Here is a 27,688-nt window from a genome sequence, read left to right as displayed (position 1 = left end):
TGAAGAAAATGAACAGTAATAGTCTCTCACTAAGGTCAACAAGAGGAGGAAATAATGCAAAGAACTCAAAAGATCCAGTATGTGCCAACACACAACAGGATTTCTACCTTGTTAATGGCTCCAAAAGTGACTGCAGTAAAGTAGATGAGGTAAATATTAACCATACAGCTTCAGTTGACAGTGATAATGACTTCCAGATAAGAAGAGATAAATCCATATTTAATTGTTGCAATAAAACCTTTAGCAGTTTAAACTCATAATACATAAAAGTTCAGGTGCTTTTAAAGCTGTGAAGGATTCAGGATCATGCTATTGAATGCTTTGATGAGTTGTGGAAAGAGGAATTAGCATTTATTATTAAGTTCTCTCTAAATTAAAACTAAATCTCAGCTTTTCAGCAACAAAAGTGACAAATATGCAAAACTTGGTATACAGTTTTGAGGGAAATTACACTATCAGTTATGGGATATGATACCAAAAATGATGACAGCGTTGACAAATTGTGCCATCTAGTGTCCCCTGTACTTCAGCACCATCAAAATAAGATCGATTTCAATCAATTCTGTTAATAATAAAAGGCATCAGCGTAATACAGTTAAATTCTTTATGTAAAAGAAAACAAAACATGAATTGTACTTGTTGCTACACTAAGATGTTTGTGCTGAGAAAAAAAAAACAGTCCAAGAGTTAATTCCAATAGTTTTAATGTTGTTCATGTAATTAAACATAACCACTTACAAAGAGTAAACCACAAGGCTTCATGGTAAAATACTGCAAAATGTTGGCATCACAATTTTAATCACATAACACAAAGACTGTCTTTACATGCTTGAAATAAAAGTGAAAGAATGGGAAAGTTTTGGGATTTAGTGTACTTATTTTCCAGCACGCATGCATCTATTTCTTTACCAGGTGCAGACTATTCACAGCTGATATTCCATGAAAATATAATTCAGGCTAGATTTTCACAGCATAAAGGTCAAAAGGAGGCAGAATGATGATTTGCTGATTTTGAAATCTCTTGCAGCTGAAGAAATGTATTTAGCTTCAGCTCTGCTCTGCCAGAAAGGCCATGCTGAGCAAAGTCACAGTAAAATGATATTTGGATCTAGTATAGTTTTGTGCTACAGGTGTAGTAAGTGAGTCTAATTCAGTACATCTCTAGTTTAGTAAATTCAGGAGCTGTATGTTCTTTGTGTGCACTGAAAAAAAAAGTTGTTTACCGACAGCCCTGGCTTTGTAAATGTGGAACAAAGTGGCTCAGATTGATCCAAACATTACTCCGGTGTGTTCTGTGCATGTTCGCACTCAGGCACAGGGCAGCAGGAAAGAAGGCAGTGGAAGCAAGCAGGACAGTAAATCTGGCACGTGCCTATCTAAATATTGCCAACTAAGCATCAACAATCTTTCTCCAGAATCACAGACTCCATACTTAAAGTAATCTCCATGTGCAATAGTACTATGGTCTGCAGAGCTGAAAACACACTCGCAATATAAAGTTAAACAAAGAAGCCTCTGGAAAAATTGCTCAAAAACACACATGAAAGGGAATCATAAGGCACCTATTTCTACCTTCAACATACTGCGTACTAATTAGTGCAAAATAGGCAGTAAACGGCTTTCAAGCACATACAGTATATTACATCATGAGCTATATTCACACTCACTTTTAGGAAGGTAGATGATTCTCTTGCTAATTTATTGCACATCATCTGTCTGCTGATGAGAATCTTCAAAACTGCAGTATAGATCAAACTAAGCTAAAGATAAAACTAAAGATTGGAGGCCAAGCTTTTTGGTTCAAACAGGTGAAAATTCAGCAACAGTTCTTAAAAATTCACACATTAAAGCAGTATCGGAACTACAGCGGGTCAGTGATATCGTGTCCACAAGAACTTTGAATGCATGTTTGTTCTGCACACCATGGTGTTTTTGTCTCTTTGAAGCGTGCAAAGTCTTTTTAGGATGATGTCTATATTAACACACACTCCTGACCTCTATTGTTCCTGAATACCTTCACTGTCACTGCTAAGAAATGGACAGTTTGTCGGCTCTGTACTCCAAAATCAGCACGTATGAAATGAAACAAAGACTGTGAGCTTTTATGGAAGAGCGTCTGCAGCCACGTCACCAACTATCTGTGGAAAAGTGTGAAAATGTTCACCCAAATGGTTGTGAACTACATTCAAGAGATTGAACATGCTTTAAATATCTGAACCTGAGGAGGTATGCCTTCTCAGTTTGCTGCAGGGATGTACAGGTGTCCTACAGGGACACAATAAATCAGAAAGTGAAGTGAAATGCATCTCTTTACAGATAAAATTCAACGCTGAAGTTTGACATTTACCTGACATCTCCTTTGACATCCAGTGTTCTAGAGTAAAGAGCCAAAACAATGAAAAACATCACTGTCCTAAAACTCACAGATTACTTGCAGATCAGCTTGTGACTTCAACAGGAAGGAAGCTAATGATTGAATTCTTTACATCCAGCTGATGGTGAAGTTCTGACTGAGGTTGAGACCCAGTTCTGTAACTACTAACACCTGCTGAGAGAAAGGAAAACAAGGATCATTAGAGTGTGAACACAAAAAAACATGTTTTCAGGTTATACATGTTGCACAATGTCTTCATAATTCATACATTTTGTTGCCAAGCCATATGTGCTGTTGTTTGAGTAATAACATGAATGCAAGACTTTTATTTGTTATTGGGTGTTTTTTATTGACTGGTTTTGATATTTTTTCTTCAAAAATACTAATTCTTCCACTGCTGCTGACACATAATGACAGTGGAAACAAAACAATCCCTTACAGAAAGAAGATTTTTAGTAACACAATTAAGAACTGTTGGAAGTAAAATGAACAGCACTGGTTGTATTACATGTTGAACAGGATGTAAGATTTTCTGTTTTTCTTTCATTGGTGTGGAGCAGGTGAGCTGCTACTAGGCATTGATGCCACTTTGTTTTAGTGGTTAAATACCAGCTACATAAAGCAAAAGTGACTCAGCCTGAAAAACACTAGTGATGGGAAACTCTGGACATCTCCTGAGTTGATTCAGTTCGGATTCTTAGTGTCACAATTTGATTCTTAACAACTCTTGAGTGAATAAAAAGACAGATATCATTTAAATGTTGGTTCACGGTGTGCCACACCTCTGACCTCTGAGCTGTGAATTAAACAGAACTCAGTCAGTGTCCAACAGAAAAACGCAGTGAAAGGTGCATGGCAGTGCACAGCTTCTTTTAACAGTTTTTTTTCTGCATGAAAATGACAAAATTGTGTAATGTACTGTTTAAATGCTTGTTGTAGAAAGAGGAGTGCTCTGCTGTGTTGCTGTTGGCGTTATGTCTCCAGCTGTGGAGAACCGTCTCTGCTCTATCAATGCACGTTATCATAGAAAGTCGTTACCTAATAAGCTGTAGACCCAAACAGCATTTTGGTTTTTGAAATAAACAAAACTACAGACTGCCTCTCTCAGAGGTTTGTGCTAGAGGTTACTGCTCTGCTAACATTAGTCTGCTGGTGATAGGGTACCAAACGCAGGATTTAGCAAAGAAGAATTCTTATTTTAATCAATTTTTTTTCATCCACCACTAAAAACAAGTACAGCTACTGCCTCATGACTCCAAACCTCACCTGGTTCTCTCTGTAGGTGAAAGGTGCATCTTGGGAGTTCACCAGCACTTTGTTAGGCTTCTCCTTTACACCGTAGAAAGATGCCGACTCCACAGTGATGTATGTCGCCTCCACGTTATTATGGAGCACCTGGGATGTCATCACCTTCTACAAAATAAAACAGCGAGTTTTGGTCACCCGACAGCACGTTTGAATAAATACTGCCTCAAAATAAAACCTGCCCTCCCACAAAATCCTGAACGTTCCTCAGTTAATCAGAAACTCAAGATGCAGACAGAAACTTTCTCTTCAGCAGCTGATTTTGGAAGACAATTTCTAGAATTAAAAAACAAAACAAATTTTGGCCTGCTAGAGGTCTTTTTTTAATTATCTAAAAGGTAGCAGTGTCTTCAGAATAAATGTCTAAAAAAAAAATCTAAAAGACAAACACACAACTGCTCAACAAAACATAGTGATAGTTCACTGAAGACAAGGATGAAGTCTCTGCTGCCGCCCGTCTCCTGTGTTTCTGTGGAAATTCTTACTTTGTAACCTGAAATTCTTTGTCTTCATCACTACAAATAACCCACAGCTGAAACAAACAAGTTCAGACACAGTGTGTGCAGGTTAACATGCTGGGAGGTGTGAGTAATCACAATCAAAATCAGGTCAGCGGCACATACTGAGGGTAGAATTTTTTCTGCTAAAGAAAAACTGAGTGTGAGCACCTGGGTGACATTGAAGATGATGTAGGCGTACTGGTCGGTCTCATAGGTGTCGATGCTCTCGCCGTCATCCCAGAACAGATCTCCACTGGCTGAACCATCATCAGAAAGAGCTGAAACCAGATGGAGAGGCTGACCGCTGCTTACCCACAGGGTCAGGTTGGGTGTCTGATTGGACAGAAAATAAAGTTATGAACGACTGACCGGAAGGCGTACAAAGCTCTCCTAATTTCAGATGTGGCAAATACTAATCCCAAAAGATATCATGTATGATTAGATAATGCTTTTCAGGCTTCATTCATTCAATTCACCATTTGGTGGCAGATAATCTGAATAAATTAGGTTTTGCACAAACTTGTGGATTGAATGCGGCTTGAGTGCTGCTGTTATTTAAGAAAAGGGGGGGAAGACCAAACACGGAGATGCTGTAAAATTCATGAGATTCAACTTTTCACTCTTTTAACTAACAGTAAATTCTAAACAAATGCAAAATAACAGTATCTTCACTCACAGTCTCACTGAAGAATCCATTCCAACTAAAATACTTGACTATTTTGTACTATAGTTTGATTATGTTCTTTTCCAGTGTAAAGTTCTGGGCATTTTGACCAAAAACAGCTGAGTTTGGAAGATACAGATTCCCAGCCAGAACCAGATGTGAGTCAGATCTGAACAGGAATCATGACAAACACTGGTTCAGTGAGTGGGCATGTACAAGCTCTACTTCAGAAAGCTGCATTCGGCGAAGCACCACTGCATACAGAACTTGCTCAGGACTCAGTGAAAACCTCCTGTTTCTCCCACATTTCTAAACTTTGCACCAGATCATATTGCACTATGAGGCCTGCAAGTGGAAAAATGCAGAATCACTCAGGAAAGAAACAACATCCCCATTTACCTGTATCGGTATGACAAAGCCCTCACGCAAATGCAGGTTGATCTTATCTAGAGGTGCGTGGAGTTTAAGCTCTTCGCCCTTACTGCGCATAGAGATTCCCTGGGAAGTACAGAAACACACAAGGTCATACAAGTAGCCTGTTTAAGCCATTTTGTTTTTATTTCATCTAATACTGTTTATTTAGATTCCTTTTTAATGAGTCTTACCGTGTAGTAGTCATACCACAGACCCTCTGGGAAATAACCAACCACATAATCGACTCCAGGATCCAACACTGGCGTCACTAATAAACTCTTCCCCCACAGGAACTGTTTGTCAATTCCATAGGTTTTTACATCACTTGTGAACCTTTAAAGTATGGAGAGGATACAAAAAGAGTTAGGTCAAGATCCTCCAACATCAGCCGAAATACCTAATCAAAAATAATAGTTTACTTGTACAACAATCCAGGATCATGCTTCTGAGCTGTACTTACTCAAACATAAGCGGTCGTGCAACAGTGTGTCCATGTACATGTGCGTGATGAAAGAGCGTGTAGAGGACAGGGAAGAGAGAATAACGCAGCAGCAGAGCCTGTTTCATTGCTGTACGAGCCAGAGGGCTGAAAGCTGTCGGGTCTTGAGGCTGTAAAAACATTTCAGCAGCACACAGTCTCAAAAACGAAGTAACATTTCTAAAACATGTAAAGGAAACACATCAAGAAATTAAAGACCACATTTAGTCACCTGATTTTAAAGTCTAAAATATTTTTAAACATAGAACTGATAATTGTGTTTTTATAAAATGGGCAAAATAAGGTCTCTGAGGAAATATCAGTGATGGTCCTTTATGTCTGGGTTGAGTGGGGGGGCTCGTTGGTGTTTGTGCTTGATGGACAGCAGCTGTCAGGGTCGGTGTTACACCATAGAGAAGTCTCAAATTATCCGGCAGACACTGTGTTGTTAGAGAGACTGAAGACTGAGCAGCAGATCAGCATCAAATTTGACTTTGGGCCCCAAAGTCATGTGCATTCCCTGATTGGTCACACTCCTATTACGGATTTCCAAAAGAAAACAAAAACATTCTCCCTGATAACCAGTAGTTATTTCAATACAGATAACAAGTTAGGATAAATGGGTTGTTAACAGTGTTGTCTCTGTTAAGGAAATCTCTACTCTTACATTTTGCTATTGCTTCACTTCCTTGGTAGCATTTTCAACAACTACAGCAACCAGTCCCTTCATATACTGACACTTACATGCCTGTAAATGGTCATGTGATTCACATGTATTACTATTAACTACATTAAGTACTTGTAGTCTTTCTGAAACTGTGCTAAAATGGTCATCTAGATCCTTTATGTTCTAAACATTGTTTTAAAATGAAAATGTATTAGTGTGGCTGTAGCCTCAGCGTGACCATTTCCCCTGCAACTTAAAAAAACACTGCTGTTCCTACTGTGTGCAGCATTTGAACGGCTGCATCTACATAAGAAATCTCCAGAAAATACAGTAAAATGTTTCCCTGTCTAAAAGGAGAAATAGTTTGTAAAGATCTGTATGCTGTAGCAATGTATTTTTAGTTTTACACTCCTACCTTCATGTCGATGGCATTGTGGTTCCGTGTGAAGGGATAAAAAGCTCCCAGCTGGGTCCAGCGGACACACAGTTCCTCCTCCGGCTCCTCACTGAAGCCACAGATATCTGCTCCCACCAGCGGCATGCCCAGAAGGTTAAAGGTCAGTATACCTGAGAAGAAAGAAAGAGGTGGAAAATCTGACATCTAAAACCAATCAAACTAGTAAATGGACTATTTCACACACAACTTTCTCAAGTCTAAAATGATACATAAATTCTGGTGTTGCTGACTATCCTCAGTACACAGCCATACTGCAGCAACAGATCATCAAATAAGCAGTTCTACAACAACTTGAATGTGTCATAACATCCTTGCAAATGCATGTCATCCTGCTTCACATCACATCTGCTGAATCTCCAACCTGATATAGAAGTGTAAAGGTCTTTCCACAGGCTCCTGTTGTCTCCCAACCAGTGACCAGAGTACATCCCCTGACTGGGGAAGGTGGAGCGAGAGATCACAAAAGGTCTCTTTGGCACAATTCGCTTCAGAGCACTGGACAAAAGGACAGACAGGAGGAAAAAAAACAGCAGACAGATGATTTACAGAACCGTTCACGTAGTGCTTCCAGTATTTCATCTCTGTGGTGTGTGTGTCAGTATTACAGGTACAGACCTTGCAGAGGCTTTAGCTTCCATGAGTCCATAGAGACTGTGCATATTGTAATGTATGGACATCTTCTGCTGTGCAGTGGCACACACAGTTTTGGCTCTCAGCAAACCTCCCAGTACGCCTGAAAGGCACAGTTTTATAGTATGACATCCATGTCGTATTGTATTTGCGTGTTTATGTTTCATTTATTTAGTAATTTGTGCTTGAGATGAATGTCTCCCACCTGGAGTGTAAGGAGGATTTTCAAGACTGTTTGATGGACAGCCATTGGTCGATCCATCCAGGAAGTTTGAGGGCTCATTCATATCCTAAAATCAAAGGAGAAAATGTCAGGGAGGAGATATCATGAAATGCTTTAAAATCAGAGGCATGTTTTACAGTGTCTCCTATTCCCATACTTACAATCCACAATCCATCAAATGGCACCTTCTCATGGAACTTCTGTAGGTTGTCGTACCACCATTCATGAGTCACTTCATCAGAGAAATCAGGGTATGCTGTCAGACCAGGCCACACCTGAAAGAACAGATAAAGAATTTTATTTTGAAAGCATACTTAATATTTTGTTTGGTGTTTCCTGGAGGAACTTGAGCTGTGGCTCTCACTTATCAACTGACAGGCCTATATGCAGTCTAGAACTGATCAAGCAGAACTGCAGCTGTATTGTAGTTAAGGCAGGTGTTTGGCACACCCAATGCAGGTGTGTCACAGAACTACACCTTCATGTAGCACAGTGGAAGTAGGCATGTCTGACAGAGCGCATGGAATTAATGGAATATCCCTGTTATTACCATATTATATCTGGTGCTGCCCTGTTACTGTTGCTATCGTGATATTAATTGTGTTGTTGGGTTTAGGTGATCGTGTGTGACTGTGACCCAAATGCCACTGGTTTATACCAAATCTTAAGCTACAGCTAAGCTACAAGGGGTATCAAGTTACAAGTATATGCCTATAAAAAGCAAAAACCACTGAAATCTGGCCTCTACCCTCTTTGAAGCAGCCTCCTTGTATAGCCATACAACACCATGAGCGCTCCTGCCATGTTTGGAACATTCTGAAAGACTTGGCGCCACTTGCAATTTTACCATGGACTTCAAACTTGTACAGATGTCAAACATCAAATTCTGTTTCAAACTAATACAACCTTCATGTGAAGGATCAATACATGCAATGACAGTTGTATTTAGAGCTACAACCTAAAGAATAAATGGCAGTGGAAGAGCTAGCAGAATCCAAGACTGAGGAAGGCCCATCAGGTCAGCAACACTGCCAGAGACATGATGCCACTTGTTCAACATTCACAGGGTTGTGCACCGTGACTTCATCAATGTAGGAAAGAAGGTCAACACTGTGTTCCACTGCAATGTCCTGAAGTGTCTGAGTGAGAACATTCGGTTCAAACAACCTGAACGATGGCGTGTGACGTCGTTCAACGGGCGGTTAGCTACAGCATGTTGAAAAGACTGCACTAACACAAATGATGCTTTCCACCTGTCCTACTTACTGGATTTAGCTAACTGTGACTTCTTCATCTTCTAAAAATAAAATTTAAATTGAAGGGTCACCATTTAGACACAATGCCTGTCCCGGATGATGCTTGATGTGCTTCCAGAATAGGACGTCCAGGGAATGTTTCAAACATACTAGGAATGCTGAGAGTGACGTGTCACTGTACGTCAAAGGGAAAAGGGGATGGCGGCCAAATTTAAATCAGGTGCAGTTTTTGCTTTTTATAGGCGCACGTTTTATTGTACTTCGTAATTGTTTTACTCTCACCAGAAACTGTGTAATCAGAAAAACATGACTAGCTAATGTTGCATTGTGACTCATTTCTGACCTTCCCAATCAGTGTTTTCCCTTCAGCATCTTTAATAAAAACTCCTCTCTTCAGTCCTTCATCGAATGGCCAGTATGAGCCCTCAGGCTGTGTGCTGCTGATAGCTGGGTCCTGTAAGTACAGAAACAGTAGTTATACACCTGCCAAATCGCACACAAAGCACATGACAGCAAATACAATCTTCTGTGTACCATCATTATGACGTAGCGCTGGTCATGAGCATGCAGGTCCTTGACCAGGTCAGGTAGTGTGTCAAACTTGGTTGAATCATAAGTGAAGTCCATACTTTTGTCCATGTAGTCAATGTCATTCCACTGGACATCCTGCAATCAAACAGACACAGGCAGCCTTAACAAACAGTGGTTCTGCTTTTGGGTTGGTCATTACAAGCTCATGCTTTACACCCAAACCTTGTTCGAACCCACATAAAAGGTGAAAAAATAAAGTCTTAGATTCTCAAACCAAATATGTCGGTGTGAATGTTGGTGAACTGAATATGAAATAATGCAGAGGGCATGTTGAATAATTGTATGGGATAATAAAAACACAGCATCTTGGGCTTGAATATAAAAAATACACAATTTGCCTTCCTAAAGGAGAAAGTACAAACATAAAAATCTGCAGTCAAAAGATAAAAACCCAACAATCCATGAAAAGCTTGTGTGTGAGTGTTTCTCAGCATAATTATTATATAGATTTACTCTAGAAGAGCCTTTCTTTGGAAATCACACTGTCAACCACAACGTCTGCTTTTAAATCTCTACTTAAATGTATTTTTTTTATAGATCTGCCTTGACCTAGTTTTAAATTTGCTTTAGTTATTTTCTATTGTGGTTTGTATATTTATCGTTTTTGTTTAAATATTCTCTTTTCTTATGCATTATATTTGTCCCTTTGAATGTGAATCATTCAGGTAATTCATTGCCAAAAGGACACAGAAAATACAGACATAATAGAAACAAAACAGAAATTACCTGAGGTATCCCATAATTCCTCAAACTCTTGACAACCTCCCAGGTATTATTACTAGTGCTGTAACCCCAGCGACAGAGATGGTATCCTAAAGCCCAGTAGATGGGCATCGCTGGGTGTCCTGTGACAGGAGAGATGGATAAAGAAAAAAGGTTTGAGTGAAGGCAGAAACTCATAGAAGAAATTCATATTAGTACTTATGTAAAGTTTCTTCCATTCTGGACATAAATAAGCCACTGTCCTTGTAAAAGCGTGGTTAGTAAGTCTGCTTTGATGCAGACTCCAACTGGTCTGGAATGATATTTAATCTGACTCCAGGCAAACCGAGTGTGGGCGGGGTAGGAGAGACTGTAGGAGGACAGACTGAAAGTGGGCCTATATGTCCAGCTATTTAAAGAAGGTATGAGTTATGTTTTGGTATTTCTGTCAGAGCCATGCAGCTACAGTACATGTTCAAATATCTGCATCTCATTCACTGCTACTGACCGATAACTTCCAAATACTGTTCAATCACTGAACCAGGACTGGGACCAAGGAAGACATAAAAATCAAGGATTCCTCCAATTGTACGCCACGTGAGAGCTGGAGAGGGCTGCAGGACCACATCTGACAAAGCAGAAAAGACAGAGGTGAAACACTTATCAGACTGAGCAAAGTACGACCAGGACCATTTAGCAACAGTTCTGGAGCAGAGCTGAAAGCAAAGAAACACAGTAACTACATGGTATAGAAAGAAGCTGAATATTCATTATGAACTACATTCCTCCTCTGTGGAGGAATGTATCTATGGAGCCAGTTTAACACTTGAGTTAGAGATGCTATTAGAAAACATATAATATTTATAATATACCTACTGTACATGAACTACCTTTTCACTGGGAAGTCAATGAAAGGTCACACTGCATTTCTGCTTTCATAGCATTGCTTAATTTCGAAGGTCAGTGTCTGAATGATTTTGTGAAATCATGCTGTCATGAGCCTGAGCAACTTATGATGCTGCAGAAATTTCTGTACACAGTAAAACCTGAAGTGAAAGTATGAAGGCGACTTGGAGACTGACCCATAGCATTGCTGTTCAACAGGAAGAAGCCGTGTGCATTCCCTCCGTCCTCCATCGCCAGGTAAAATGGATGGACCCCATACAGGTTTGTCTTTTCCTACAGTGTAGAAAGGAACACAAGGGCATTCCAATAAATTTCATGTATTTATCTGCACATAAGTAAGCACTTACAATCAAACCTTCTGGCCTTTGTCACCGAAGATTTTCTGACTTGTTAGAGAAAAAAAAACACAGATGTAAAGGAAACAATGGCTCAGTTTCAGTAAGTGTATCATTAAGATATTCCAGTAAACCCACATGGACAGTTGTGTCTCCTCTGGTTTAATATATCAACTTTAACATAACTGAGTCAATGATATAGGCATCACCATGTGTGTCGGACAGTAAAAACTTTAAAGTGAAATACAGTTGACAGTTTTGTTTAACAATGTTATATAGCAATAAATATAGTACTACTATTCACTATCATAATAAGGGTAGTTGTAATATATGTTGTGGTAATTATCAACCTATTTAACATTGCATTGTTAAAGGTTAGCCCTCTGGAGCCTTATGTTGGATCTCTTACTATAGAAAAAATGTATAAATTTAGTCCTCTGACATACAATGAACACTTGTGTGTTGCTGTAGTGCTGCAAATGTAAATTGAATCTGTATCATGTTATTCATTAACAAATGAAAATAACAACTTAGTGCTTTGCTGGTCATTCACAACAGAAGAAAGTCTGTGGCTAAAATGCTACAAACAGAATATTGATCAGTGGCATTACCATGGGGGGCACGTCTCTGGCCCACATGGTGAGTGTGTTCCAGTTGAAGTCATGCAGGAAGGTGGAGCGGTGTTCCCCCAGGCCGTAAATGAACTCACTGGGTAGGGAGGTGGAGAACTGGAGGAACTGATCCGCATAGAAGAGAGGAGCTACAGCGGTGTTCAGGCTGAACGGAAACAGTCAGACAAGTATTAATAATTCTGTGTAGGTCAATTTTACAGCTGAATATAGTTTAGAGACATTCTAGTGGACCAACTTTAACAGTAGCCTTTTTCTTCACCTTAAGCAAAGCTCAGACTTTAGCTGTGATGCTCCTGTCCCAGTCAAAAACCCAGACAGTGGCCAAACCTCACCATCGCTGACATTCACTGGTATAAAGCAGACAGCAGTGCATCCACACTCACTCTAAAAGCCTCCGCTTAAAATGACTGCGACAAAATCTGAGATGCTACTCTTGTTCAAGCAGCTGCTCTAAAGTCTGGACAGCCAATGAGAGCGAGAGAGGAGTTGGACCTGGAAGGAAGTTGGATATCAACACCACTGTGGCTATGATTTGATTTGATTTACTTTCTTTAATGGTATTTAGTAAATTTTGATCTTTTGCTTGAGCCGACATGAGTATCAATTACAGACTTCTGGAGGAAATAAACTTAACTCTTAATCAGTTCTACAAAGTGAGTACCACAATGTCAGCAAAACATGGGATGAGAGATGGCTGTGTAGTTAGAGCAGTTCAATGATTTACAGGTTTTAATTGTATGATTCTTACAAGCCTAGTAAGTGGTGGAAGACTGCCAAATGCAGTGCCATATGACAAAGTTAATCTATTTCAGGATTATATACTATGATCAGGGTTTGCGAAGTCTGAGCTTGGCATAATGCAATCAAATATTTCCTTATTCAAGTCAAACTTACAGCACTGCTCCTGTAGATTTCCTCTTCACAACGAGACTAAACGGCTGCTTTGAAATCTCTACGACATAATCAGGGTTTTCTGCCTTCTTGGTGGCGGTGGGGACAGAGATCGGAACCTCAAATCGTGAACTTGAAGGGTCAGTTATCTAGATTGAGAAGGATAAATTAACCAAGAGACCAGATAATTTACAGCTGGATGCAATAGAAATGTTACTACCTGGCCTGTAAAGTTTATAGCAGTATATTTACACCCAGTCGACTCCACCAAAAAGTTGGCACCGATAATGTTTTCCTTGAAACCTTGGAGCACATGAACACAGCCTTAAGTAGTAAATTTGTTGTTTGTTCACGTGCTTGATATGATTCCTTTATTATTTTGCACTCCAGTTAATGAAATGTTAGCAACTAATGGTGTAGGTCTGTGTCTGAATCACAATGTTTTGCTTCTTTTCATATTTAAAAAGAAAAAAGCAAAACAAGAACAAAGACAAATGTTTTTAGAGATGATGCCCATTTCTCCATGTTTTTCTCTAATTAGGTTTCTTGCAGTCTCACGATGTGACTCAGTTTTTCCATAAGATAGATCTTCTCAACTGTCTCCATTCACTGATCCAGAATCGGCAGGTTAACTTTGCCCCTTTTCTATGTTATAACCATTTTACAAATCACAGTTAATATTGTAATCTGTGACTGTATAGTACTATTTATAAAGCTATGTATAAAACATTTTAATTTGATTATTTTGGGGCATGTCCAGTATATAGGGCTATGAATCACCATTCTCTCCAACCCACAATATTTACTCTTTACCTATGATATGACTGCTTTTTTTCCCTTAATTAACTCATAAAAAGCCTTCATGGACAATTACAGCGTGAAAATGATAGCTTTGATAGACGCCATGTACGTGAGATGGACATAGCCTCCAGGTCTGAAAAGTGAAGCCAATGCTTCAGTGACTTAGACTTGCATTCTGTCCAACGGCCAGCAGGAGACAATTCCTCTGGGTGCAAAAAGAATGATCCCTACTTCTCAGTTGATCTGTTGCCTCTGTTACCCCATTTTCCTAGTGACTTTACGGTGTCAATCGCTAGTTTTAAGTCTCCTTCAATATAGTATGATGCTCACTACAGTAATTATGAACCTATTTGAGGAAATAAACACAGTATGCTTTAAGCGGCGCTACTGTGTGAATAACAGATCACGCAGAAAAAAATCTTTCACAGGCCTGTCATTTCATAAGGCTTAAATATCTGATGATTACTATTATCACAAACTGCATCAGAAAGTTGTATGCAAAGACTTAAAAACATACTTTGTTGACTTTTCCGACATTAAGTCGACACAATTCTTGCAGAAAACATAAAAAACTAAAATGTTCCGCTCTTCAAATGTTACTGTGGCAACCGTTGACGTACGAAGTATCAGAATTTAATTTAGTTGAGCCTTTATTGACTGGTCATAACTTGTTCAGCAGATCAAGAATTCTATTTAGGGACTGTCACCTGATGGCAATTAGAAACACGACCGATCATCTGACTCTTCAAAACTTGACAGAAAGCTCAGCAAAAACAGGATCCTCTAAGCATCTAAAAAGGATCTGAAAATGAAGGTAACTTTCAGCTCGCAGTTTCCACTGTCCAAAATATCATTTAAAAATGCAGTTAGGGGGAAGTCAAGACAAAATCTTGAGGGGCAAAAAGACTTTCAGCCTGTTAGGCACAACAACAAAACAAACCCTCCATATATCTACAAAGTAAGTTTTTAGGTGACATACTGTGCAGGACTGAGTCTGGGTCTACATTAAAGAGTCATCCAAAGAAAATATAAGATCATCACAAATATTGTTGTTTTAAGTACACAAAGCAACATCTTGATAAACCAGAGTCGTTTCTGGAAACCAGTGCTGCAGACAGAAGAAGGTAAAGTTAGTTATCTGGCCACAATCGCTGGCACCTGAAACACTAAACGAAATTGTGAAAAGTTGTGCAGTCAGCCATGAAAGTGAATCTGAAGGGGCTTCTACAACCAGACTATGATCAAAAATAAATCTCAGTCCAGGGACTGAAAATCCACTGAAAACTGGTGGGTGGATCTTTAAAAAATACCCGTCCACTCACATTAAAAACAAGAAAGTATGCTATTTGCTCAGAGACTGAGAAAATGACATATACCACTGTATAGCTTAAATATATATATATGACTAAATGCTAATGTGTGAACTCGACTCACCCGGACTCGCAGTCGTGTATCTGTCTCATAACGGATCTCCGCCTCCACAGTGAGGATGTCGCCAGGGTAATATGTCTTCACATCCTTTACAAGTTTACCTTTCTGTCCCAACACCGTGTCCTTTAGAGACACAAGTGAGTACGAAGGGAAATCCTGAGAGTAGAAACACCAAGGAACACCATTTTTCCCTGATGGGCGGGTGGCAGATGAGGAAGGAGGGGATACAGGGATAAAGCAGCAGTTCCTCGCCTCGCACAACTCTCGGGTCACCACCACACCTCTTTCAGGGTAACAATCAAACCTCCATTCAGCGGGAGTTAGGCTGCAAGCATCGCGGCGGGAAGCAGCTGCAGCGTCATCTACTCTTGTTCGTACTTTAGAGTCCGGCGGTTGTCCCGAGGCTGGTGGCGGCGGTTTGTGTGGTTGCTGGTTGGAGGAACCATGCAGCCAGAACATGGTGCCCAGGAGCCAACCTCCACAGAGGAGCAGCAGCAGGCAGCCGATCACCAGGAGACCTGTGGTGATGGAGCATGGTGGCCGACGTGGAAGTAAAGAGGCCTCCTCTGGTTCTGGCACCTTCATACGCAGCAAATAAGTTTTTAAAAAAAAGGAACAAGTAATGATAAACCTGTAGTTAAAATGATGTGTCTCTGACGGTGTTAGTCAAAACTGAACATCATAAAGTCAGGAGAGAAAGTACACAGTTTCAGCAGCAATGATTATGGAGGGAGAACAACTTGTGCGGTTTTAAATCTGGCACCAAAAAGAACACAAGTAGAAAGACAAGGACACACAAACAGATGTGAACTCACTGCAACTTCTTCTTGAACAGGACGAAGCTCTGACAAAACTCCACTGGAAAACTGGACATCTTCAGGGTTCAGCCGCTTGTATGACACCATGGTGATACTGTGTCCGTCAGAGTGAGTGACTGAGGCAGATACAGCAGATCGAAGTTCAGTACAGTGATATATGTAATTTCCTGCGGCTGGAGAAGGAAGTGTTCATCAGAAGCACTGAGATAATTAAGTTTATTTCCCTTTCAGCAGGACAAGCACATGACAACAATGAGACAATGAGGACAATGAAGAAAAACAACCGTATGTTAGGATCATGAGTTAACAGAAACAGAACCTGACACATTTAGGGACACATGAAGCAGACAAAAGCTATCACAGATGTGCAAATACACCATTATACAGCAATTCAGTATGTTTTATGACTATAAGTGGATATGCTGTTTGCTTTGACTGCGGCAAATGTAGCCTGTATCTTAAGGTTACTACATATTATATTAACTGCAGTCATTAGTTTGAATTGAATTTACATTTGACTTGTGACTTTGGCCTATGTTATATCTCAATATAATTACCCAGACTGAGCTATTGTGAACGTCCACAGGACTAAGACGACAGTCTGTTGTGGCTAACTTTAGCTAGCACTGCGAACAAAATAACTTGTGAATGTCAAAGTTCAGTAATGAGACATTCGGCCATTTAACCACTAAACTAATTCCAATTAGAGGACTGGTTGGCTAAACTCGGGTAATTAAAGTAATGACAGACGAAGCACTAGTAGCCCTAAGCAGGCACATTAGTACGTTAATGTAGCAAATACAGCGTATATTAGCATTAGCTAACTTTAGCAGCAGTGTAACTTCAGCTAACGTGAGCTAACGTCCATGTCCAGGAGTGTTAATGTCAGCGTTGCTCACCTGGTTGTCCTTTGGCCTTTAAAGACACAGCATACACAGCAAACTACACAACTGTTCCTTTAAACAGATGTTCGTTCAGCTAACGCTATCGTAACGCTGATAACCTCAACGGTGTGCACGGTGTAGTCTGTTTATCGCTGCGTCGCATTCAGGGACACCTCGGAATTCCTACAACTCCACCGTGAGAAGTCCTCAAACAACCTCCACTGATGACTCATTGAGAAAGCAGTCTGAAGGGTCCTCCTCCTAGGAAGTTCAAACAACACTTCATTTCATGCATTCTGGTGAAATGATCATTATTAGTTTGTGGTAAAAATAGAATAGGTAACAAGAAAAAATATAATGGAAAAAAAAAAAAAATATATATATATATATATTTCACGTTTTCCTCAATAGATTCCATGTTGTATGAGCTCATGAAGAATATATATATATGTTTTTTCATAGTGAAGCCATGCCTATGCATAGACAATATGCTAACATGACATGTTATGTGTCAACGATGGTACGCTGACTTACTAATTTCTGCTTGACTTAGAGGTGTTTTTGCAATGCTGCCTTCAGGGCATAGACAAAAACTAGTCAATTGAGCTACAACAGGAGGAGCGAGGAGGTAAATTATAGATAATATCAGCATTTAGCACTAGATTACTTCATTTTAAATTACTGGATGTCAGTTATATATCTGAACAAAATTAGAATCCATAACCAGCAGTGTATAATGACAATATAGATACTTCATACTTCAGTTCATTAATGATATTTTTAATAGCTCAATTTGGTATTTTGTCACTGGCAAAAGTCAGCCTCACTTAACTTCAACAGCTCAAAGGTTCAAGACATTAAGTAATACTGGCTGAAAGTATCTTTAATAGCTTGGGAAAGTGCACTGTATATATTCTACATCTACACCGATCGACCACAACATGATGACCACTAGCAGGTAAATAACATCGATCATCTTGTTTTAAAGGAACGTTCTGCTGGGTAACCTGCAATCCAGACATTCATGTGGATGTTTGACATGTACCACTCACCTAAATATTGCAGGACAATGCACACCGACTCACTGCAAAAACTGCTCAGGAGTGGCCCAGGAGCAAAGATATTCACCCGGGTTACACACTCCCCAGATCTGAATCTTACTGAGCATCTGTGGGATGCACCAGGATAATCCCGGTGCCACAGGACATCCCCAGAGGTCCTGTGTTCATGCCCCACTGGGTCAGAGGAGGTTTAGCAGCATAAAGGAGACCAACACAATATTAGACAGGTGGTCATAATGATATGCCTGATCGGTGTATGTTTGTCAAGTTTGTCCAGTTAATCGTAGACAGATTTCTAACTAAGCTCCTAAAACCTCAAGCAAAACAGTCTTTAGCATGTTTATTATTCAGGATAACATGTCCCATACAATTAGACAGAGGCAGCACTGGAATAGTTACCATTCGCATGGCTTCATAGTTCTAACTTTTTATGTCACAGCCTCGAAGAGTGACTCTTTTATTCACAACAGTTACTTGGCCTTTCAGACTTGTCAAAATCAGGTGAACCTGATTCACGACTCGCTTCTTAAGTAACTTTTTCACCAATGATGTGCAGTGGTTTGTATATCACGCTTTCATATTTGTTACTGGCTAAATTTCCCAAAGAATGAATTCCAGTGTCACCTGATTCTTAACCTGCTCAATGGCTACTGTAACATCCGATAAAAAAACATTATTCAATTTCCACATACACCATTAATTTGATGACAATTACTGCATGATAAAAGTGAAATCACAGACCTTGGATGAGCCACTTGTAGTACTCTAAATGTGAGTGTAATATTCCAATACATCTAACAAAGAGTGGTAAATCAGAGTAAATATGTCCAAAACAGTTTCCAAGACTTCACAAAAGTTGTGTTTGTATTTAACAATTGTTTGGTTGTTTGTCTGAAACTACAAGAAACTGTTAGTTGCTGAACATCACCTGGCAAGTTTCTGTTTATGACATTTGTTTGCACTGTTCTGGTAGTTTAATATTTTAGCATTACAACTTTTTGAGTGAATCATCATATAAGTTTAACGGTGGTCTATTCACAGAGGTAGTCCCTTACTTTCTCCTCATTCTGCTCATTTTTTACCGCCTAAATTCTTGTAACAATACTACTGGTACATATATGATTATATAAATACATCAGTCATTTTTGTCTGTTATACACATATTAATTGGAGAGTTATCGTCACTCTGCGAGAAATCCTCGTTCTTCACGCTGACTACAGACTCCTCTTCAGTCTGAATCTGCTCATGCTTTCGTTTATGGAGCCTCAGGCTTTGAGAGCGGCTGAAGCCTCTCCCGCAGATGTCGCAGCAGTACGGCCTCTCTCCTGTATGAAGTCTGAAATGGTTCTTGAGACTTGAGGCTCGTGTGAAACTCTTTTCACACTCGGGACAGTCAAACTTCTCCCCAAAGTGAATTTTTTCATGTTCTCTCAAGCGGCCAGACTGGTTGAAGCTCCTATCACAAACGGAGCAGTGGTAGGGCCTCTCTCCTGTGTGGGTGAGCCGATGTCTGTTCATGGCCCCTGAGTGAGCAAAGCTCTTGCCGCAGTCCGGGCAGGAGAACGGTTTCTCTCCTGTGTGAACTTTATAGTGACCTTTGAGTTGACCTTTCTGAGTGAATTGTTTCCCACACAGAGTGCACTGGTACGGTTTCTCTCCCGAGTGAATTCGCATGTGGATCTGAAGAGCAGACATCTTGTGACAGTCTCTTCCACACAGCCCACAGCAGTAAGAGCTCTTTGTCACGTTGTTGTTGTTACACTGGTCCTGCTCTGGTGATGCTGGAGGACTGTCTTTTTCATTGTCTGCAACGTGATCAGGATCTTCTCCAGACACTGCAAAAATATGGTAAGAGTTGAAAAATGCCATTTAGTAACACTGACAGCAAAAACAATAATAGACCTTTGATACTGTGATAAAGACAGGTATGTAAAAACAAGTGATTGAAAGATCAACCATTTAAATGAATATTGTGCTGCTTAGGTTCTGTCAAGAACTGAAGACTTTACCAAAGCTGTACAATTTATGGAAAAGGTGTTGATGGCATCGAATTCAAAATAAGCTTATACTTAAAAAAAAAAATCTCATCACGATTTGATATGCTGTCTTTGTTGTACTTTCAATTCAATATATATTTTAAACTATTTGCAAGAAATGTTTTCTGTTTTCATTTATATTTTACACAGCGTACCAACTTTTACTGGACATGATATTATATTTATAGAAGATACTATTTATATACAGGAAGAATACTGCACAAACAGTTAAGTAACAGATGTAAAGTAAGAGAACCCAAACAAGCACAATGTTCAGTTCCTTGCTGTTTGAGAAAGTTATAATACTAATGGGAAAAAGAAACACTGGGTGGGGTGGGTGGTTCGTCCAAAAGATGTATCAGAAATGGAGTTTGGTAAACTTCAAACATCAAAAAGTTAGGAAGACGCTAACTAGAGATTGGTATCGTTAACATTATAATGGTACTACCACTTTTACTGATACTGCTGATCGATCTAGTACTTCAACTGTATTCTTTTTGTTACTTTTTGATTGTTCTGTTTTTAAAGAGAAAAAAATGAAAAACAAGAAAGATTGCTTTATTTTCTCATATTTAAATTAAAATTAATAGACACTAATAATCTGTTGATGGCAATGATCAGAGTCTTGTGAACAGTGTCACAGGTTTTATTCACAAAATAAAATATTATATGTTATGTGTTTCATTTAACTGTCCAGTAAAACATCAGAATTAAAATCTCCACCTTGAACAGATGGTAGGTAAATATCTGAACATTGTGCTGATAAAATCTGTTTCACTCTTCACTTTGAGTATAAAATAATGAAATTAACGCAGGACTTTGACAGTATTTTCACTGTGATTGTAAGAAGCAAAGAGTTGAAGTACTTCTTCTACCGCTGACACCAACATTCAGTCAGAGAAACAGTGAAAATAAAGTCAGTCAGTGTTTGTCTGGAGTCTCCAAATCACTAAATCCTGCTGCTCTGTGTTCTCAAAGTGAAACTAAAATTCTGAACAACAGTTCAGATGACACTCTGAATTTCAGACTGAATTTATGAGCTCAGCCACAGTTTAACAAATAAATGGACAGCTTACTCATTGCATATGTCCGCATCGTTTCATTAACTCTGTGCGAGCTGCGAGCAAACATAACATACCTGGTTAGCGAATGAACTATGAGCTCAGCAGTCAAACTGAGCATTTCTCAGTCTGTATGTGATGAATTTTTACTGAAGGCTTCGAAAAACTGATCGTGTTTCTGCTCTCTACCACTTTTATACCAACAAACATTTTTCTGCATCAACTGTACTGAAGTTTAATTATTAGTTTAAATCATTTATTTATTCTCCAGTGTCACCTGTGTTTGCTGTACAGAGCAGCAGGTGAGTGACGGAGCTGATCCGCCCATCTGACACCTGATGTTCTCTGACAGACAAAACCCTGTTCAGGGTTTAGTGCATCATAGACACATACACATCAGACACATTCAGCAAAATTCTTCTTACGATCTGAAGTCAGAGTTTATCAATCCTCTGGTATTTAAAAATTTCGCACCATGGCTCAGTATCCGCCCCAACCGCTAACCTAGCAAACATAAGGAGATGCAGCCAGTTTCTTGCTCAGTGGTTTCAGCGTGGAGGGAAATGTTTAACAAAACACCCTAGAAAACACCCATCTAGCTTGATGTAAATGTACTAGTAGTCTCAGCAAACCAGAAAAAAATGCAACAACAAAAGATTGAAAAAAAGAACTATATTTTTTATTGTTCTAAGGAGAGGTGCAGAGTGATCCTGAATTAGGAGGAAAAACGTGTAGTAGTTTACCCAGTTCAGGAAACTTTAAAACCTTGTTCAGTTACATAATGAAACCAGATCTCAGGTAGAGATCATAGCAGCAGCAGGTTCAACAGTATGCTGAATGATATAATCAACATTAACATTAATCATCATATATTTTTCTTACTGTTGACAGGTTCCTCTTCTTCCTCCTTTACAGTAATCCTAATTTCTGTGTTAGTTTCCTGATGCCGCACTTCAGTTTCGCCTGGCGTACTACAATCCTCGCCACCAGACACCAGGTCTGGAGTTTCTTCTGCTGGGGACAACACAACAACAGCAACACATAAATGTCAAAATCACCATCCAAGGTATTCATGCTCTTTTTAACATGCAAGTGGGAAAACGTGAATTTCATGCTTATGTACCACACAAAGGCTCCTCCTCTTCCTCCTCTTTCACAATTACATTCATATGTGGACTGGAAGCAGTGTCCTCTGGCTGGGATACTGGTTCTCTGTGGTTATTTTCACACCGAGCTGCTTTGTCACAGTTAAAGTCGTCTGAGGGATGGGGCTCAGCTGCACTAGCCAAACTCTGGTTGTCAGACACCTATAAACACAGTTTCATAAAAACAAATCAAGGCAACAATGCAAAAAAAAAAAGCAGATTCTACTTTGACTCTGCTGTGCGTTGTCACTACCTCAGAGTTGATGCTGCTGGCCAGATCTCGCTGGGATGGTTCACCAACTGCAGCTTGAACTAGGCCTGTGACAACACCTGGAACTGGTTCATTCTTGCTCTGAGTACATGACCGCTTGTGGTTTCTGAGAGTTCCTGCCAGCGAGAAGTGCCTCCCACAGTCCGTGCATGTGTACGGCTTTTCTCCAGTGTGAATTCTAGTATGCCTCCGAAGCTCTCCGGGAGCGACGAATGACTTGTCACACTGTGTGCAGCTGTACGGTTTTTCTCCAGTGTGAGTCCGCATGTGTGTAGTCAGAGTCCACTGCTGTGCAAATGTCTTCCCACAGTCAGAGCAGTGGTAAGGTGTAATGCCAGTATGGAGACGCTCGTGTCTCACCAGTGTACCCGATAAGGCAAAACGTTTTTCACAGAATGAGCACTGGAAAGGCCTCTCTCCAGTGTGAGTCCTCTGATGATCTCTCAGCTCGGCTGCAGAGTTACAGCTCTTGTCACAATCGGAACAAGGAAATTTCTTTCTCGTAAAGCCTGCAACAACCTCAGAATGCATCGCCTCCAAGTGCGTTTTCAGGTGCCAGTGACGAGAAAAGCTCTTCAGACAGATGGAGCAGTGGTACGGCCTCTCTCCTGTGTGAGTCCGCCGGTGTAGCCGGAGCTCCCCCTGACTGGCAAATCTTTTCTCACAGAAAGTGCATGGGAAGGGCTTTTCTCCAGTGTGGACCCTCTCATGGATCATGAGAAGCCCCTTTTCTGGAAATCTCTTCTCACACATGGAGCAGGGGAAAGGCCTCTCTCCCGAGTGAGTACGCAGGTGGCGCTGAAGTTTAGAGGCATAAGGAAAGTCTTTCCCACATACTGAGCAGCTGTGAAGAGATGGCGGCTTTTCATTCTCACTTTGATCAAATGCTTTTGAGGGAGCCTCTGCGGGTATAATGCCAGGGATAGCACTCACTCCTGTGGAAACAAAGAGAAAAGCACATCAACTTAATTTGTAAAACCCAACGGTTACAGTAATATTTAAAACAAAAAAGACAGTCAGTCAGTGTGTTTACATTCCCTTTACTAATCAGGTTACAGTCTGTGCTCGGGCTGAACAAGCAATCGAAAAAACGCATGAAATGACCTTAACTGGGAGAAACATTAAACACTGAAGTGATCATTCCAGAAATTTAAAATTACACACTCTGTACAAAACAATCTGTATCAATAGGCATGTCTTAAATAAGGTGTTTTTTCATAGTTTATTTCTGAATTTGTTTTCTTTTCATTCAAAATGGGCACTACACTGACACTACATTATGCAGCTCGTCTGGCTGAAGGTTTAAACTGCCATGTCACTGTTTGTACAAATCCATGCCATCTCATTGTGTGACAGTTATCCTCTTGATAATATTTCATATAGTAAGGCTCCATCACAAGTTTAATCTAGCTCATCTATCACACAGTGCATACTGAACACAGCCCGACTGTGTCAAAAATGACACTGCAAATTAAATTGCTATACTTGTCAGAAAAATTGCAAATAGACATTTTCTCCAAATTGTTCAGCTCCTGTCTGTAGTCTCTAGTAAGCTGATTTCTTATTGTCATGTAAACACGTAACTTGGTCATCATAATCATTGTTAGGGAGTAGAGATTCCCAAGGTAAATTTTCACTAGAGAATGCTAATCTCTCTGCCTTGTAAACACGTAGCTTTGGTCATGTCCAAACGGAAGTTTTAATGTAGTATGCAATGTCCTGGAGAAGCCAAGGGAGGTGTCAGCAGGGGAAACAAATGTACAATTAGCAATGTGGTGAGAAAGCAGAATGTTTTTCCTGGGATAACATCAGAGCTAAAGCACCACCTAATGCTGATCGCTGCAAGTTAATCATCACAACACAGAGTAAAATTCAAGTTTGGTCAACAGGATTGATCTTTGTTTATGGCAGATGGCATCCAGTCCTCCAGCTACAGGCACACTCAAGCAATATAAGTTCTCTTCTTTAGTGGGTTATTGAGTTAATATGCTCTCTGGACAATATGGTTTTTCTATCACAAACCATTTTATTTAATAAGAATCAAGAGTATAATTTTTAGTCACAATTATCTCAGGTATTCCAAATCTGAATTACACAAAATTTTAATCTGAAAGGACAACATGTTGCTGTTTGCATTGATCCGTCATAACCTGAATTTAGGGTGACAAAAAGTGGAATAACTAATCAAAGATGCTCACTGTCAGACAAAGAGCATCTAGGAATTATTCCTCTCTGAATTCATATTTTAGTCTAATAAAAACTTGACAAGCTAAGCGGGGAATTCATGGATTTTCATGAAAGAAGTATCACAGCAAGAAAAAATGTCATTTCTATTTAAACTTCTATACTTACAGGACACATTCCTCCAGGCTACCTTCACTTACTATTTAAAGTAGGTATTTCCTACCAAACTTAACTGTTTCAGTGCAAGCAACATTTCCAGCCAGTCTTTCATCCATATCTAACATTAGATCTCTGAACCAGGCCTCTGAAAGGAAACTGGCATACTGTTCTTTTTTGTGAATTCAGTGATACAGGTTTGATTTAAATATTGTCAACAGGCTAATTTTTCCCAGTTCTAATGTTAGCTATTTAAAAATCATAACTGATGCAGGTTTAAGTCTAAATCACTGAAAGTATTTACAAGCAACCACATTTAGATGTTATAAAGAAAAATAGAAACAGTGCTCTTTGTTGAGATGCATCATGCAGCATTATACAGTAAGGTAGATGTCATTTGCATATACAGAACACAACTGAAAAAAATCATAATGTCAATAGCTCAAAATATCAACTTTCTCAAAGCTAGGATTTTTGCACGACTGTCATATTTCATTGCATTTCAGTGTACAGAGCTGTCATTAACCTGTCACTCCTGGCAATATTTGTGGTTACATTTTAGATATTATTTACTCACTGAGATCTGAGAAATCCACTTCTTCACCATCAGAGTTGATCAGGCCTCCTATTTGTTGCTGATCTTCTTCAGCGAGGATCACAGCTGGCCCAAAGTCCTCTGGGTTTTCAGAGCCCATCTCTCAAATACACAATCTTGTAGAGGTGAAAAATTGAATGTCAGTCAACAGACATTCAAATAATTTATAGCAAATTACTTGAATATGCACTGCATAGCCAAGCATGGACGAAAGCCTGACTTTTTCCAACTATAAGCAAGCAAGTCTTCCAGCTCTGCATTTATAAGGTACACTAAAAAACAACTGTGTGTTTGGATCATACTACAACAGGGAAACCGCATGCATTTAACTGTTCATTCAGTCACAGGCTTTTATATGTTCAGTACTATATATTTGAACTAATGCTGTGCTTTAAAAAACATCAGTCCAGCATGTAGAAAGTGAGTTTAATCACACCAGCTGAATCAGTCAGGCTTTCCCTGCTAATTTCTCTCTTAATGTTCTACATTTAGATTCATAGATCCTTAAGTAAAACTTGTATTACAAAATGGCAAAGTAAGAAGCTTTCAACATAATGTCGCCAATCATTATGTATAAATTTCAAAACTAGCATGGAGTTATGCTAAATAATGATGTATAAGTCAATCATAGCCCCATTACAGATGGTCTGCCGTACACAGGCACAGTGCTGTGTATTCAGATTAACATGACTCCACGTTACCAGCATCCCACAAATATTTTGAGTTGTTGTTGTTTTTAGCATTAAAGGTTTATCAGAATTATTTCAAACCAGTGTGACATACTGGTATTAGGTGATGACAGATAAATGTGCAATCCCTAATGAGCCATCCAGCATATTTGATTAGTATGTTTTAACCCAGGTGTGCTGTCTCTCGTGGTATTTCAAACAGGTAATCATCAAAAATAATCTTCAGGGATTCACTCAGTGGCTGTTGTCCTTTTATTCCACTCTGGTTCAGTCACATCCCAGTGCCTCCCCCCTGAAGACATCCACGGTCCTGCTCAAGGACACTTCAGCAGGGCGGATGCTTTGTTGTGAGGGGAGGTGAACCTCGCCGGGCCTTAAAAGCTCAACTTCAGTGTTACTTAAAACTGTGTCGTAATGAACTTAAGGACCTATGTTACACTGCAGCAAGAGTCCTGGTCATTTACTGCGCTTTTAGGCGGTCTGAAGGTGAAAGCACTCCGGGAACCCTGGCCCGGTTAGCTCCGTAGCATTAGCCTGGAGGGACTCACTCCGCTCCATCCATTCAAGCCTCACATTTAAATTGTGATTTAACTTCAGCAGCGACCTAACCGACTAACCTGTTGGCGTGTATGGCATCATCATAGCATCCCACCACTTCAGGAGCAAACTCACCCTGCGGTACAGACAGCATTTGACCTCTGAGTGAGACGGCTCAGCGGAGAGGCGGCGGCGGTGACCAGCGCTCCGGTCAGCGACCACCTCTACCTTTAAGACCGTTATTAGCCTGCTAGCCCCTGACATGGCGTTCACTAGCTCTGCTGATATTAGCAATTAGCTAACGACTACTCCCCCCTAAGCAAGAGGCGATATTCAGCGACAACAAACAACAGTGCGGATAGATTCGCCACTGATAGCAGCGTTTAAAAGACAATTTTGCTGCGAAGCTAAGCTGAGCTCTGAGGAACACTCGCTAACTGAGCTAGCTAACGCTTCATAACAGACAATAGAGATTTTTTGACCAACCTCAGCATAGATTCTCCCTCAGGTAAAAAAAAAAAAAGTAGTCGCTCGACAGAAGTTTATTGAAAGGATTTGGCAATGTTTCTACTGTATGTCCCTCAGGTTCATGCTCAGTATGTTCAGTAAACGTGTCAAACGACTGTCAGCTAACTAATGACTTTAGTTAAAAGCGCGTTTGGGTCTGATGACACCTTTTAGCTTTAGCTGCTAGCTCACAGCAGCGCCCAACCTCCGGCTGCCTTTTAAATCACAATAAAAGCTCCAATAACACAACTTACTGCAGTGCTGTTTTCTTTTCTTTTGGTCAACACGCATGCATTGTCACGTAAAAGCATCATCATATATATATATTTAAGCTACTCAGAAAATATTCAATCTAAAAAATAATAACAGAGATATAGGAATAATTTAATTCAGCTTTTCTACAGGGCAAACCATAAGCTAGAACAATGTCTACATTCTTTTAAAAACTCATATTTAGAATACGAATATAATACATACGCAAGAAGT

General features: G+C 39.8%; 2 protein-coding genes across 6 annotated transcripts; both read right to left on the bottom strand.

Annotated features, from left to right (window-relative positions):
- Window positions 1-687: 687 nt before the first annotated feature.
- On the bottom strand, window positions 688-17,140 carry gaa2 (alpha glucosidase 2). Of its 2 annotated transcripts, none has more exons than XM_023298316.3 (21): window positions 16,975-17,140; window positions 16,073-16,191; window positions 15,261-15,836; window positions 13,029-13,174; window positions 12,114-12,279; window positions 11,344-11,440; window positions 10,770-10,889; window positions 10,286-10,404; window positions 9,503-9,634; window positions 9,312-9,422; window positions 7,874-7,987; window positions 7,695-7,779; window positions 7,475-7,592; window positions 7,221-7,354; window positions 6,818-6,969; window positions 5,718-5,866; window positions 5,449-5,590; window positions 5,243-5,341; window positions 4,348-4,512; window positions 3,641-3,787; window positions 688-2,548 (listed from the first exon to the last, which is right to left on the bottom strand). In XM_023298316.3, the coding sequence occupies exons 2-21, from the start codon at window positions 16,160-16,162 to the stop codon at window positions 2,483-2,485; spliced, it is 2,928 nt and encodes a 975-aa protein (XP_023154084.2). In that variant the 5' UTR covers window positions 16,163-16,191; window positions 16,975-17,140; the 3' UTR covers window positions 688-2,482. The 2 variants fall into 2 exon arrangements, with proteins under 2 accessions (XP_023154084.2, XP_023154086.2); XM_023298318.3 differs by having other exon boundaries at window positions 688-2,545.
- Window positions 17,141-18,345: 1,205 nt separating this feature from the next.
- Window positions 18,346-27,399, bottom strand: LOC111588119 (zinc finger protein ZFP2-like). Of its 4 annotated transcripts, none has more exons than XM_023298278.3 (6): window positions 27,182-27,399; window positions 25,452-25,585; window positions 22,517-23,469; window positions 22,242-22,425; window positions 22,001-22,132; window positions 18,346-19,856 (listed from the first exon to the last, which is right to left on the bottom strand). In XM_023298278.3, exons 2-6 carry the CDS (start codon window positions 25,567-25,569, stop codon window positions 19,156-19,158), a joined length of 2,088 nt encoding a protein of 695 aa, XP_023154046.1. In that variant the 5' UTR covers window positions 25,570-25,585; window positions 27,182-27,399; the 3' UTR covers window positions 18,346-19,155. The 4 variants fall into 4 exon arrangements, with proteins under 4 accessions (XP_023154046.1, XP_023154047.1, XP_035798817.1 ...); XM_023298279.3 differs by lacking the exon at window positions 27,182-27,399 and adding an exon at window positions 26,776-27,154; XM_035942924.2 differs by lacking the exon at window positions 27,182-27,399 and adding an exon at window positions 26,776-27,154 and having other exon boundaries at window positions 22,001-22,129.
- Between the last annotated feature and the right edge of the window lie 289 nt (window positions 27,400-27,688).

This window comes from Amphiprion ocellaris, chromosome 4 (assembly GCF_022539595.1).
Source record: "Amphiprion ocellaris isolate individual 3 ecotype Okinawa chromosome 4, ASM2253959v1, whole genome shotgun sequence".
In the NCBI taxonomy this organism is placed as follows: domain Eukaryota; kingdom Metazoa; phylum Chordata; class Actinopteri; family Pomacentridae; genus Amphiprion; species Amphiprion ocellaris.
Note: the sequence above shows the minus strand (reverse complement) of the source record. Positions and strands in the feature narration are given on the sequence as shown.